Source organism: Bubalus kerabau, chromosome 17 (genome assembly GCF_029407905.1).
Source record: "Bubalus kerabau isolate K-KA32 ecotype Philippines breed swamp buffalo chromosome 17, PCC_UOA_SB_1v2, whole genome shotgun sequence".
NCBI classification, from domain to species: Eukaryota; Metazoa; Chordata; class Mammalia; order Artiodactyla; family Bovidae; genus Bubalus; species Bubalus kerabau.
This window is the reverse complement of record NC_073640.1, coordinates 10,565,013-10,578,790: the sequence shown is the minus strand read 5'-3', so window position 1 is coordinate 10,578,790 and position 13,778 is coordinate 10,565,013. Positions and strand designations below refer to the sequence as shown.

The window sequence follows — 13,778 nt, the reverse complement described above, 5'->3', positions numbered from 1 at the left end:
GAAGACTCTTGAGAGTCCCTTGGACTGCAAGGAGATCCAACCAGTCCATTCTGAAGGAGATCAGTGCTGGGATTTCTTTGGAAGGAATGATGCTAAAGCTGAAACTCCAGTACTTTGGCCACCTCATGCGAAGAGTAGACTCATTGGAAAAGACTCTGATGCTGGGAGGGATTGGGGGCAGGAGGAGAAGGGGACGACAGAGGATGAAATGGCTGAATGGCCTCACTGACTCGATGGATGTGAGTCTGGCTGAACTCCGGGAGTTGGTGATGGACAGGGAGGCCTTGCGTGCTGCAGTTCATGGGGTCGCAGAGAATCGGACACGACTGAGCGACTGGACTGAACTGAACTGAATGTGACAGTGGCCTCTGCGCCGTCTCCAGACACAGCGTCACATGCGCCAACTCTGGCCTTCTCACCCGTGCACACTCCAGCCTTCAGTCAGCCTCTATCAGTTTGATGATGTTTTTATAGTCAATTCTTACATTGATTTACTGACACATTTTCTCCTTTCTTTGCTGGCTGTTTTTCCTTGCAAGTCAGTTTTTCTTTGTGAATATAGTTTTCCTTTTCTTGAAGTGCATCCTTTTTTAGTTCTTCCAGTGAGGGCCTAAGGGTAGTAAGCATTCTTTTACTGAAAATTCTTAATCTTTTTTTTTTTTTTTTAACCTTTTTAGTTTATATTGGAGCGTAGCCGATTAACAATGTTGGGATAGTTTCAGGTGAATGGTGAAGGGACTCAGCCATACGTATACATGCATCCATTCTCCCCCAGACTCCCCTCCCATCTGGGCTCCCACATAACGTTGAGCAGAGTCCCCTGTGGTATACAGTAGGTCCTTGTTGGTTATCCATTTTAAATATAGCAGTGCGTACATGTCCATCCCAAACTCCCTAACCATCCCTTCTCCCCAGCCTTCCCTCTTTGAAAATGCCTGATCTTTACCCTTGCCTCTGAATGATGGTTTAGCTGGATATAGAATTTGTGTTTAATGGTTATTTTCCTTGGCACCTGGAAAATGTTACAGGTCGGTCTGGTGCCAAAGCCCACTTCCACTTGACCTCTGAGCCATGTGAGCATCTTAGTGGAATTAAGGATAAACAAGATAGCGCTGTTATTACTGGATATATGGAACTGCTCAGTTCAACACATATTAAACTGGAGAAGAGAACTGTGACGGACAGGATTGCATCTTGGGACCAAAAGATGCAACCTGATCCTAGGTAGCAATGTTTATATAAATGAGTGTGGGTTTTTGGTATATGCTATGGTATTAGCACTTTGTATCCTCAGCAGCATTGATATGTATTTTTTTGAAATCTAAATTTGAAAGTTGCTCAGTCGTGTCTGACTCTTTGCGACCCCATGGACTATACAGTCCAGGCCAGAATACTGGAGTGGGTAACCTTTCCCTTTTCCAGGGGATCTGCCCAACTCAGGGATCAAACCCAGGTCTCCCACATTGCAGGCGGATTCTTTGCCAGTTGAGCCACAAGGGAAGCCCAATATATGTATATACTCAAATCAATGACTGCTGCTATGAAAAAAAAAAAAGGATAAGCAGGAGCATAGTTAAACTGGGACTTCTGGCAACAGCTGACATACCTTGCCTGAGCTGTGCACAAGAATATTTTCCCACACCTTGGAAAGGGCCAAATAAGCAATGCTGACGGAGGACGTGCTGAGATTTAGCAGGCTTAGACAGCTTCACACCCGGCTTCCAAGCCTGCAGCCACTGACCCCACTGGCACCTCCTTGGCGCTCTGTGCTGCTTCGGAGATAGTACAGGAAGTTGGGTTTGGCTTTCTTTCTTTGGTCTGGGTGTGGCGTGTATGCAGGGGAGGCTCCCTGCACGGGCAGAGCAGATTCACTCTCCTCTACGCCCAGGGCTGTGCACAGGCCTGGAGGCGCTCTGCTTTTAGAGGGACCACTCACCATTCCCACAAATCCATCTCTGCCCGCAGATCATGAAGGAAGTGCGGCGTGCGCTCTGCAATGCAGCCACAGACGACAGCAAACTGCTGCTCCTCAGTGCTGTGGGCAGTGTGTTCTGCAGCGGCCTGGATTACTCCTACCTGATTGGCAGGTTGTCCAGCGACCGGAGGAAGGAGAGCACCCGGATCGCAGAGGCCATCAGGTGAGCCTTGCTGGGGTTCAGACACGTGGGGGGGTGTGCCTGGGTTTAGCAGGTGAAAGTATAGGCTGCTTAGTTAAATTTGAATTTCAAACAAGGAAACATTTTTAAAAGCATAAGTATATCCCATCCTATGCAGCACTTGGGATACACTTATACTAAAAAATTTTTCAGTTGCTCAGTCATGTCCAACTCTTTGCAACCCCATGGACTACAAAGCACGCCAGGCTCCTCTGTCCTCCTCTATCTCCTGGAGTTTGCTCAAGCTCATGTCCACAGAGTCAGTGATGCCTTCCAACCATCTCATCCTCTGCCACCCTCTTATCCTTTCGTCTTCAATCTTTCCCAGCATCAGGGTCTTTTCCACTGAGTCAGCTCTTCACATCGGGTGGCCAAAGTATTGGAGCTTCAGCTTCATCATCAATCCTTCCAATGAATATTCAGAATTGATTTCCTTTAGGATTGACTGGCTTGATCTCCTAGCAGTACAAAGGGTCTCTCAAGAGTCTTCTCCAGCACCACAATTCAAAAGCATCAGTTCTTTGGTGCTCAGCCTTCTTTATGGTCCAATTCTCATATCTGTATGTGACTATTGGAAAATTGTTTTATGTTTATCTGAAATTCAGAGTTTAATTGGACATCCGATATTTTCCTGCCAAAATTAGAGATGATTTTACACTCTAGGTTATATCCCACTTTATTTATTTTTTTATCATAAAGAGATTTTATTTCCTCATGTTAAACCCAGCCTCTGGTAATACCCAAGTATTATACACACTAATCCCACCCTCTGCCTGATGGTGAAATCTTTGCTTTTCTGGGCGTCCCAGCCTCATGGAGCTGACACGGCCCAGCCATGAGGAGGAGGAGGGACATGGGCAGCTCTGTATATGTAGACCCTTGGGTGGGGAGCATTTCCCCCTCTTGCATTATCTTTGGGGCAAAAGCTGGGATCCTGGGGAGGACATCCACTCCCATAGATCAGTATCTCTTTTGGGAAAGCAAAGGGTGGTTACAACCTCATTCTTTACAGATTTGTCAGAAGCAAGTGAGTGTGACTTCCATCAAGGCTGTCACTGGTCCTCCACCCTGGGAAGGGCACACACCCGCTGCTACACCTGATGTGGACTAAGTGCTCCTTCTCCAGGGACCAGGTGGCACCGCTGAACCATGACTTGTCTGGGGACCACACGTCCCCTGGACCACTGGTTCTCAGCCCGGGAGCTTTTCCAAAACCCAGCAGCTTGGCAGCATCTCCAGGAGCTTTGGGCTTAATGAGTGAGGGGAGCGCTGGGGGAGCATGCCTTGGGTTTCAAAATTTCTTTGGTGATTCTAATATGAAAGCAAGATCAGGAACCCCTGCCACGTGCCAACCAAGAGGCTTCTCCATATTGACTGAGTGCACCAGAAATCGGGAAGATCCCCTGGATGAGGGCATGGCAACCCTCTCCATTATTCCTACCTGGAGAATCCCATGGATAGAGGAGCCTGGCGGCCTATAGGTCCATAAGGTCACAAACAGTCAGCCATGACTGAAAGTGAAAACACACATGCCCCAGAAGTTTTAGAACCACAGTGTTGTAGAGAAGCATTTCCCGGAAAACTTGCTGCAGCTTTCCAGAGAAGCATCGTGAATGAGGGACCCTGCTGATAAATGTGGTCTGTCCCCTCTTCTGTGGATTTTCCAGGCATGTTAAGAAATTTACAGTCTGAGAGGTCTCTTGTGAAAGAACTTCGTTCAGAATCTAGCAAGGCCGATACATATTTTGGCCACAGAACCTCGTAAGCTGCTGGCATCCCTTGCAGTTCTTACGCACGATCTCGGCTGGGCTGAGCCCAGGATCCGGGCCAGACACGCGGCTGTGGCACCCCCGCCGTGGTCCCTCCCCATCCTGATAGTTTTCTAAAGAAAACACGCCTGCACCTGGCCTGGGAAGCTGCCTGCCCTCTGCAGATGTTCGCTGAATGAACTAGCAGATGTGGGAAGAGCTCGGATGACTCACTCCACAGAAGCCTCTATCCAGGACCCAAACAAAGCTGTGTGCTCCATCCAGGCCAGCCTCACCTGAACCCCTCACAGGGGAGACCATGGCCTGCTGGCTGGATGCTGGGACGAGAAGGAGTGAGATTACCAGTGTGCAGTACTTGGTCCATTCCTGGCCTGTAATGAGTACTTAGGACCAGTGTAAAGAATGATTTTCACTGTTCTTCCCGTTACTTCCAGCCATGAGGTCTAGCTAAAAGCCTGGCTCTGACGATGGAGTGGGCTTCTGGTGGGGGGCCCAGGGTGGCTGTCACTGTGTGTGTGCCTGGTGCCCACATGCCCCATCTCGGCCAACTTGGCTCCGAATGTTGGCAGTGGGGGGCTGCACCCCACAGCTCCTGTTAAAGGGAACGGGCAGCAGGGTCACAGTTGCCAAGTGCTCAAGGTGGACTCTGGACACCCCTGATGGAGGATTTTGTTCTGAGTCTCCTGTGGGCCAGGAGAGGAGCTCGCGGACCACCGGGAACACCCTCCCCGGCCGATGTGCTGACCATGATGACAGAGACCCATGTGCCAGGCACTGAGCTGATGCTGGGTGGACCCTCACGTTGAAGTCTCTGCTCTCATCTCAGGACACACCACTGGCTTTCCCGTTTTACGAGAAGCCAAATGAGGCTCCAGAGACTAGGTGACTTGTCCCAGGTCTCCCCACTCGTTAGGGGCAGTGTTGAAGCTGGAGGCCAAGTCCTCCAGCCCCCAAAGTTCCTGATCCTCCTGCCACATCAGCCCAGCCTGCAGCTCCCGGCACGGGCTCAGGTTGAGTGGAGGCAGTGATGAGGGCTGGCGTGAGCCCGAGGGGCTCTGACATGGGGGGAGAAGCTAGCCATCTTCCCAGCGCTGCCCTGCCACCCAGGCCAGGATCAGATATCTGAGCAGCAGCATCTGTAATGCAATATCCTGTTTGCTGTCTGGCTTCCACGTCCAGCGGGCCCTTGCGATAGAGATCTCCTGCTCAAGGTGAGAGGAAAAGGAAGGGGAGTGTGGTCTGCTCACCACGTTTTTATATCAAGGAAATGAATTTGCAAGTCTGCTGGATTGAATGGAGAAGGGAATGGCAACCCACTTCAGAATTCTTACCTGGAAAGTCCCATGGACAGAGGAGCCTGGCGGACTATAGTCCATGGGGTTGCAAACAGTCGGACACAACCGAAGCAACAGCACTCGGCACGCTGGACTGAAATGGAAGGGTGGGTTGAAGGGTCAGGGGGTCGGAGCTGAGCATGCTTGGGCCCCTCTGCCCTCCTCAGGGGTCTTGGTGCCTGTGCACAGAGCTCAGGTTGGAAACAACAGCATGAAAGTTTCTGGGGTCTGGAAGAGGAAGCTCCTGGAGAGTCATGAGTGCCCAAGTGACTTTCTGGAAGGACTGTCATGTGGATGGTGAAGCAGAGGGAATAGGAGTATCAGAGGGGCCACAGCAGGGGGGGGCGTCCTGATAAGGGTGTGCCCCCTTTACTGAGAGTGTGCAACAGAGGCTGTGATGCATCCTCAGGAGGTGATTCTATGCCAAGTGGAAGATTTGGTTCCCTGCCTCTCTCTTAACGTCCTTCCCAATTGTGAGATCCAAGGTCCTGGAGTTGTACCAGGGGGTTTAGGAATGGGACATCTGCTGAAAATCCCAAATCCAAACCCTGTGGTTCCAAGGACCCTGCAAAGAAGCCCCACATCCCCCTGCAGATTCCAAATTGCATTTGGCAAAAAGCTCCTCTTAAAACCAGTGACTGGGGCCATGAAGTTAGGAAGTCAAGCTAGGAAACAGGCCCCTGGAAAACCAGGACTCAGCAGGCATAGGGCCACATCTCCCTCTGTGCAGCAGTGTCCTTCTGGGGTCAGCTGCACTGGGACAGCAGTGGCCGAGGTGCATCACAAAGAGTCTACTCACAGAGCCGTACAGAAGTCAGGAAATCCAATGGCTCAAGCCTGGGTGCATACTTTTGCGACAGCACGTAGGTCCCAAGATAACCCCCATGTCAGGAGTGTTAAGCCGTCTTCTCACAGTTCAGTCCAATCCCGGCGTATCACTGTGATACCCAGATCTTTTGAGACGAATTTGGGGGAATAGTATCAATTGAGAAGAGATAAACAAGAGATAAACATCAGCTTGATGTTTGTATAAGTTAAGTATTTGCTGCTGTAACAAATGAACCCCCAACATACATAATGGCTCAGCTGTGAAAGAAATTTACTTCTTGCGTGTGTGATCTCAGAGTAGATATTACCGATCAACCCATGGCTGTCCCCCAAGGGCTGAGTCAGGAACCCAAACACCTGCCATTTTGTGATTCAACAAATGTGTTCCAAGATTGCTGAGCTTGGTAAGCTGAGAGGGCCGGGAGGGCTGTGTGGTGGGAGATTTTCTTGTACCAGGCCCAGAAGTGTGTATCTGGTTTCTACTCATGTCCCATCGGCCGGCATCTGGTTACTTGGGCATAGCCAGTTGCCAGGGAGACTGAGAACCATGTTCCAACAGTAACCCCAGGAAGAAGAGGGAAGGGAAGCAGGTCTGATGACCAGCCGGTGCATCCCTACCGCACATCTACCATCCTTGCTCTCTTTCTGGGAGCTGATTTACCAAGTGTTCATCCCGATGTGCTTGGAGACCAAGCAGTGCAAGAGGCAGACCTGTGAGTTTCCTTAAGGAATTGGAAGAGGAGGAGAGTTCAAGCAAGCAGCAAATAATTGGGATAATTGCAAATCCCGATCACGGAGTGTTCCAAGAACTCTCAGAAGGCCCAGGCAGCCCCTGCACAGTGAGCAGAGACGAGAGAGACAGGAGATGAGTCTGGAGAGGGAAGAGGAGGCAGACCAAGGTCACGGTTTGGAGTCTGGATTTTATTCTTGCGAGTTCCTGTTAGTTTACAGTCTTCCACCTGAAAATAATGAGGGATGCAGGCTTTACTAGACATCCTGGGTTTTTCCTCCATGTCCGATAACATTAATGTTTTATGGACCTTATAAAGCAGCTAGGGGGAAGGTGAAGAGTGTCCTAAGGCAGAGGACCGGAGGTTGTTGTAGGTGTCCCTGTTTAATATTCAAGATGCATGTTGTAAGCTTGCTCAGTGCAGGACAGGGAGGCGACATTGCCTGATCCAAAGCCACGGAGCCAGATGCCTCATGCCCCCAGGGGAGCCCAGCATCTTTCTCCAGTTTTGGCCAAAGCCACCCAAACATACAGACCTTCATCAGCATTCTAGAACCACACTCAGTGAGTCTGGTATGCCTGTAGCTAATTCAAAATCAGACAGTCCTGAGACTGAAAGAACTCTTTAGAGGTCATCAGTCCCCACCTGTGCCCATGGTCTAAAGCTCACTCAGGGTGATCATTGGGCCAAACTTGGGGTACCTCCAGTTCCAAGGGGTTCATGCCACCAAAGGTGCCCACTCCACCCTCAGCACTGCCCTTAGAACATTCCTTCTCTCCTTGAGTTCAAATACCCCTCCTTATAAAACCCTCCTTTAGGTCCGTTCTGAACGTTAACATTCAGGGTGTCCTCCTTAAGGGTATTTGCTCTTCATTACTATCTTGGATGTGGGAGGGCAGGGTAGCCAGGTGCAGTGCTGGGACCATGGGTTGACCTGGGATCTTCTGGGCAAACCGTGGTCACTCCATGAGTTTTCCCCTGAAAATCTGATGCCAAGCACTGTGCCATTTCTGTGCCTGTGGCTCTGGGGCTCGCCATCTGGGAGGTCCCCTGATGACCCATGGGTGCTTTCCAGCACCTGGGGAGGCTTATTCCCACCTCGACAGAATCAAGCTTGTCTGTGGGTCTTGGCAAATCCACTCACCTGCTAAAGAGGGTCCTCTCTTTTCCCCAGGGACTTTGTGAAGGCCTTTATCCAGTTCAAGAAGCCCATCGTGGTGGCGATCAATGGGCCTGCTCTGGGCCTGGGCGCCTCCATCCTGCCCCTCTGTGACATCGTGTGGGCCAGCGAGAAGGCCTGGTTCCAGACCCCATACGCCACCATCCGCCTCACACCCGCCGGCTGCTCCTCCTACACCTTCCCCCAGATCCTGGGCGTCGCCCTGGTAAGCCTCCTCGTCTCTGTGGCACATTTGGGGTGCCAGAGCACCCCTCTTCTGTCCTGTGTTTAGGACGTGGCCCTTCACGTGGGTAGAGTCCCAGGGCTGCTCCCTCCCTGTGCAGTCTGCAGGTCGTCTCAGCTTCTTCTGCCTCCCCGGGGTTGCTGCCCGCCGGTGTCTACGCAGCAGCCCAGCAGGTGGATTGCAAGGTGGTTTGGACTCAGGAGCCGGGGCCACTTTCTTGTGGCTCACAGCATCAGCGGTGGCGGGCAGATGAGGCAGGCACGTTCCCCTGTAATCTCAGCCTCTGCGCTCTGCCCCGTTCCTCCCGGCCTTGGTGGTCACAAACATATTAACATTGCAGAGCCTTGTCTCTTTCTTTCATTTCAGTCATTTCTGAAACTCCAAGAATGTTCCCAGTTGAGACCTGTTTTTGCCAACTGATTGCGTCCCGTTTGGCTTCTTCCACTGGGCTCCTTCCTCACATTTCTTCTTCCTGAGACGGCGTCTCTTGTCTCTAAATACGTACAGCGTGTGTTGGTCTTCAAACCTCCAATCAGATGCATCCATTAGCCTGTTATTGACCTGACAAATTTCACTCCTCGGGCATGAAAGATTGTCCTTTGGGTCATCATGACCCCCCAGAGGGGAAGCGGGTGCACAGATCCAGAGGCTGGGAGAGCTTGGCATTTCAACATCTGCCTAAGAGCAGCTAAAGTGTGCAAAGCCGGGAAGGGGACAGGAGGGGAGGCCGGTAGACAGCAGTCAGGGAGGGGATTGCACGGTCCGCTGTGGGAAGGAGGCAGGGACTTGTCCTGAAGGAGGGAGGGCTACGACCCTCTTGCCCCGAGTGTCCGTGCTGGCTGCATTGTGCCCCGCCGCTCCTAGGACCTTGTCCACGTGGCTCCTCCCAGAACAGCTGAGAGAAGTTCTTGGGGGAGCAGAGTACAGAGGACTCTGCGGAAGGCAGGAGGGGTTTCTGCCCTTGGCTGCTGGGCAGCGCCTGCGTCCAACTCTGGGCCCCTGGAAAGGATGCGTTCTCTGTGTCAGGATCATGGGGTTACTCAGGACCTTTTGGGCAGTCGGTGAGGGAGACACCTGAAGTGGCTTAAAGGGTGGTGTGGGGGAACAGAGAGTTTAACGGTTCCCGTAACTGGCAGGTCCAGCAGTAGAGCCCCTGTTCGGGGTGCCAGGCCCCAGAATCCCAGCACCAGCAGGGCTCTTGTTCTCCATCTGTCCTGTCTTTGCAGCTCCTCGTCTCCATGGAGCAGGGACAGACACAGCGGTGGGTGGCCTTGGGCTGAGTGACTTAAGCCGCCAGAGAAGGAGAAAGATTCTTCCCCATGCTCTCCAGCTTGGAGACCTCACAGAGAGCTTTAATGTCTAGGGTGGCTCTTCTGCTTATTCCCATATCAGCCATTAAGGACGGGGTGTCAACTCTGAACTGTCCCCAGTCCCTCCTGGGGGGTCTGCCACCAGACACGGGGAGGGGTATTGGGCAGATGAAGCTCCTGTAGGTACATGACTTCTTTCGGGAATTTAACAGAAGCTGGGGCCCTCTGCTCAGAAAGATGCATACAGATACAAGCGTTGGCAAATAGTTCCCGCAGCATCTTTGGTCCCCAGTTAAGGATGCCGCCTCTGAGAGCTGGGACCATCACCCACAGCACACTCACTCATTAACAGGCTCACAGGCATACCGGCTCTCAGCTTTCTCCTGCCTTTGCTTTTTCAGGCCAACGAGATGCTCTTCTGTGGGCGGAAGCTCACCGCCCAGGAGGCATGCAGCAGAGGCCTGGTGTCCCAGGTCTTCTGGCCGACCACGTTCAGCCAGGAGGTCATGCTGCGGGTCAAGGAGATGGCCTCCTGCAGCGCGGTGGTGAGTTCCGAGTCTCCGTGCGCTGTTCTCGCAGGTGGGGGCAGCGAGACCGGAAGGGAGTGTCTGACTTGCCAGAGGTCACGCAGGGAGTCCATGGGAGGCCCTGTGTGATTTTGCAGAGGCCGAATCTCGGTGCTGAGAGCTTAAATCCAGAGGGAGGCGGTGAGCACCGTTAGGTGTTCCCACGTCAGCTCCAGTGTGAAAACCTCAGAAGAGATTTATAGCCTGGGGTAGAAGTGATGCCTTAAAGTTCCTAAACTTGCACAGACACACAAATCATCTATGGTTTTCAAAGAAAGAGGAAGCAAACGCGAATAAGGGCAGGGTATGAGCCAGCTGAGAGATGAGAAACAACAGTTCCTGCCGCCCTGGTACCTCATTTCTCCTGCCCGCCCAGCGCGTGGCACATTTAAAGTCTACAGTTGAACTCCTTGAAAACGGGATAAGTGAATAACACCTCCATAGAGGCACCGGGTTTTAACTGTCGATTTTATCTCCTAAAAGTCGCTCTGAGCGCTGCGTGGGAATACCCCGGGAAGGGGGAGAAAGGGCGGGGCAGGAGGAAAGGCTCTCTGAGAGCAGAAGGTCCGGCCGCTTGCTGTGCTCCAGCGTCACGGGGCGCTGGGCTGGACTGTGGGGGCTGAGCGGTCCCCACAACTTCTCCCCGTCTACCCTGAGTCCCCACCCGAGGTCACTCACCTCCTGATTGCCCCCGCCAGCCTTTACAGACACCCACTGTGCAGCACTGCCCCCAGGAAGCCTGTGGTCCCAGGGACGGTGGCAGGGTGGGGACAGCCCTGCCTTCTTGGTGGTTGTTTGTCGTGGGCCGAGCCCTTTGCTCAGCTCTTTCTGTGGATTCTCTTTTAATCTTCTCGATGACTCTGGCGGCCAGCTCTTTGCCCAGGACTCTCTCCTGTGGTTTTAACCCCAAAGATCTCAGGTCCCAGCAAACTGCATGAGCCTAGGCAGACAGGGGTGGTTGGTGCCATAGGGGCCGCTGCCTGCAGGGGTGGGTAGACATTCTCAGTGGGGTAAACAGTGTGAGTGAGGGCACGAGGGGTTCAGGCAGCAGCTCCTGGTGGTGTGAGCTGGCGCACAGTGTGTTCGGGGGCCATGAGGCTGAAAAGGCAGGAGGACAAAGACTCCAAAGCACCCCTGAGGAGTCTGACCTCTGGGGGTGCTCAGAAAAAACTGGCTTTTGAAGAAGTCCTGCAAGGAAGATTCTCCTGTCCACAGATAGGAGTTCAGGAGCTTCGGGATGATTCACCTGAGACAGGAATCTCCCCCATAGCCCCCGGAGATGGTGGTCTTCAGAGAAATCTGGGGGCGGGAAGAGGTGTCCTTCGTCAGCTGGTCCCTTCTTACCACCCGTGAGCCTCCAGCCCAAGCTGAAGGATATGGTTCCAGCCTGCTTGAGCAAGGGAGCTCTTGTCTTGCTTTTTTTCTGTTTGAAAGCGCTTGGTGAGACTGAGAACTGAAGTTCCCACGTCCACAGAGAATGGGGAGGCCGAAGGATGCTCAGACACTTTGCTGCAAGCGGTGCCTCTGCCAGACTGAGGCAGCCGTGGGGCCTACAGAATCAGCCAGGGGTTTGCAGGGCATGTCCACCAGGCAGCCGTGGGCACCTCCAGTTCCCTGAGCTCGGGTCCTTCATCTGTAATGCAGAGATAAACATGCTGCCTGTCTGTGAACTTGAGGTGGAAATAAACGACTGCACGGGGAGCGCCTGTCACAGAGCCGGCAGCTAATGGTGGTTGTAGTGGCCTTGCTGCCGCTGTGACCTGCAATTGTTCTTACTCATGATCACGATTCTTATTGCTACTTTCACCACGCTGGCTACTGTATTACTAATATTCCAGTCGTTAATACTGCTGCAATATAATGCCATCGTATTGCTATCACTGGCATTACTATGATCGCTGCTGTAATACTATGGCTCTGTTACTACCGTTACGTTATTGCCACCACTGACATTACTGTTATCACAACTATAGTCCTCTAGTATTACTGTTGTCTCTATTATTGCTCGTTACTGCTGTTTATTGCCATTGTTATTACTTGCTATTGCAAGGATTACTACTTTTATTACCACTGCTTACTGCTAAGCCTGAACAAGGGACATTGCTGTCGAGGCAGGTCCTGTGGGTACCTTGGCAACCCGTTAGTTCATTTCATTATCTTACTCTGCGATCCCAGCCATTCTTGAGTTAGGTAGCACACGGAGGTTAAAGCAGTATTTCCCCAAGTTTTTTCCTGACATCCATAGAAAGTGTAACTGAGTATCGGTCACCCTTGGGTAAAAGACCTAGTCCTTGCAGTTGGGGTTAACACAGGTCCCACTCAGCCATCCCAGGGACTGAGGGCTTGACATCTGGGCACACGTGCAACCTGTTCCTGGTGTTGCCAAGGGGCAGAGGCCTGGGAAGCCCAGGACCACAGGAGGCGCCTCCTCTGGCTGTGGACATCAGAAGATTACCCAGGCCAAGTACGTCCCTCGGGAGCAGAGTCCCTGGAGCCTGACTAATGAGGCTTGTGCATTTCCCTGCAGGTGCTGGAGGAGTCAAAATGCCTCGTGCGGAGCTTCCTGAGGTCGGTGCTTGAAGACGTGAACGAGAAAGAATGCGTCATGCTCAAGCAGCTCTGGAGCTCCTCCAAAGGCCTGGATTCCCTCTTCAGCTACCTGCAGGACAAAATTTACGAAGTGTGAGGGCCCAGCACTGCGGGGCCCCTGACTTCCAGCTCCGCCCCTGTGTTTCAGAGATGGGAGCCCAGTGTATGCCTGGCCGAGGAGTCTGTCAGGTGTCTCTCTGTCCCGAGGGTTGTGTCCATTTCCTTGTGTCCTTTGGTTGCTCCTCATTGGTCTGGTTTTGTGTAATGATGGGAAACGCAGTGTGCTTGGCCTCCTGCCCCGTGTCCGCACCTCAAACCCCAACTGACTGGAGGGCCATCGAGGGCTATCTCTTCCCAGGCCTTTGCCAGGCGCCCTTGTCCAGCCCCACTTGCTCAGATGCACCATCCTTGTCCAGGAAGGAAGACCAGTCCCCTCGCCCCACCAGTCCTTCTGACTCAGGCTGTGTCTACACAGTGCCTCTGACGTGGGGACTCAGCTGCCATGACCTTTGTGGCTAAGGGCAGACCCAGTGACTGGGGGACGACCACTCTTAGGGGATTTTCCGGAGCAATGGGTAGAGCGCTTGTGTGGAGCCCGCCTCAGTCTCCTCTCTGATGCACGTCTGTGTGACTTTTAGGGCTTGGTCTTAACAACCCAACTGAGTGATTTACAAAACCCAGATATTGTACATTTAGGAGCATTTTGTTAAATATATATTTTTTAAAACGATGTAAGTGGAAATTCTGATAATTTATGTGTATTATATGTAAAGCTAGTTTTGCAAAACACATAAACTACTAGGAAAGTGGTTTTTTTTCCCCCTTTAATCAGACTTATTTAATTTATTTATTTTTGTTTATACGTTACGGTATCCGTTGTTCACACAGATACTACTTTCATACTGCCCTAGACCAAATCCCATACAGGGTTCGAGCTGTTTGGTGCATTCTAGCAATGAACCACGTAGATGTAAAAATCAGAGAGATAGAAATGGGATTGCTAGGATTAGAAGGAGCGGCTCTGCACCAGATTCTCTGCATATGAAACAGCTCTGTGGTCATTGAATACTTGTTCTAGGAGAAATCATGGAA

General features: G+C 52.0%; 1 protein-coding gene across 1 annotated transcript in view; it reads left to right on the top strand.

The window, feature by feature from the left end:
- The window catches only part of CDYL2 (chromodomain Y like 2), a 158,335-nt gene extending 144,826 nt beyond the window's left edge, over window positions 1-13,509 (top strand). The window contains exons 4-7 of the mRNA XM_055552020.1: window positions 1,966-2,138; window positions 7,993-8,203; window positions 9,933-10,076; window positions 12,625-13,509. Of these exons, the coding sequence (XP_055407995.1) occupies window positions 1,966-2,138; window positions 7,993-8,203; window positions 9,933-10,076; window positions 12,625-12,783 (687 nt within the window). The 3' untranslated portion in view covers window positions 12,784-13,509. The remainder of the gene's footprint in view (window positions 1-1,965; window positions 2,139-7,992; window positions 8,204-9,932; window positions 10,077-12,624) is intronic.
- Window positions 13,510-13,778: the final 269 nt, after the last annotated feature.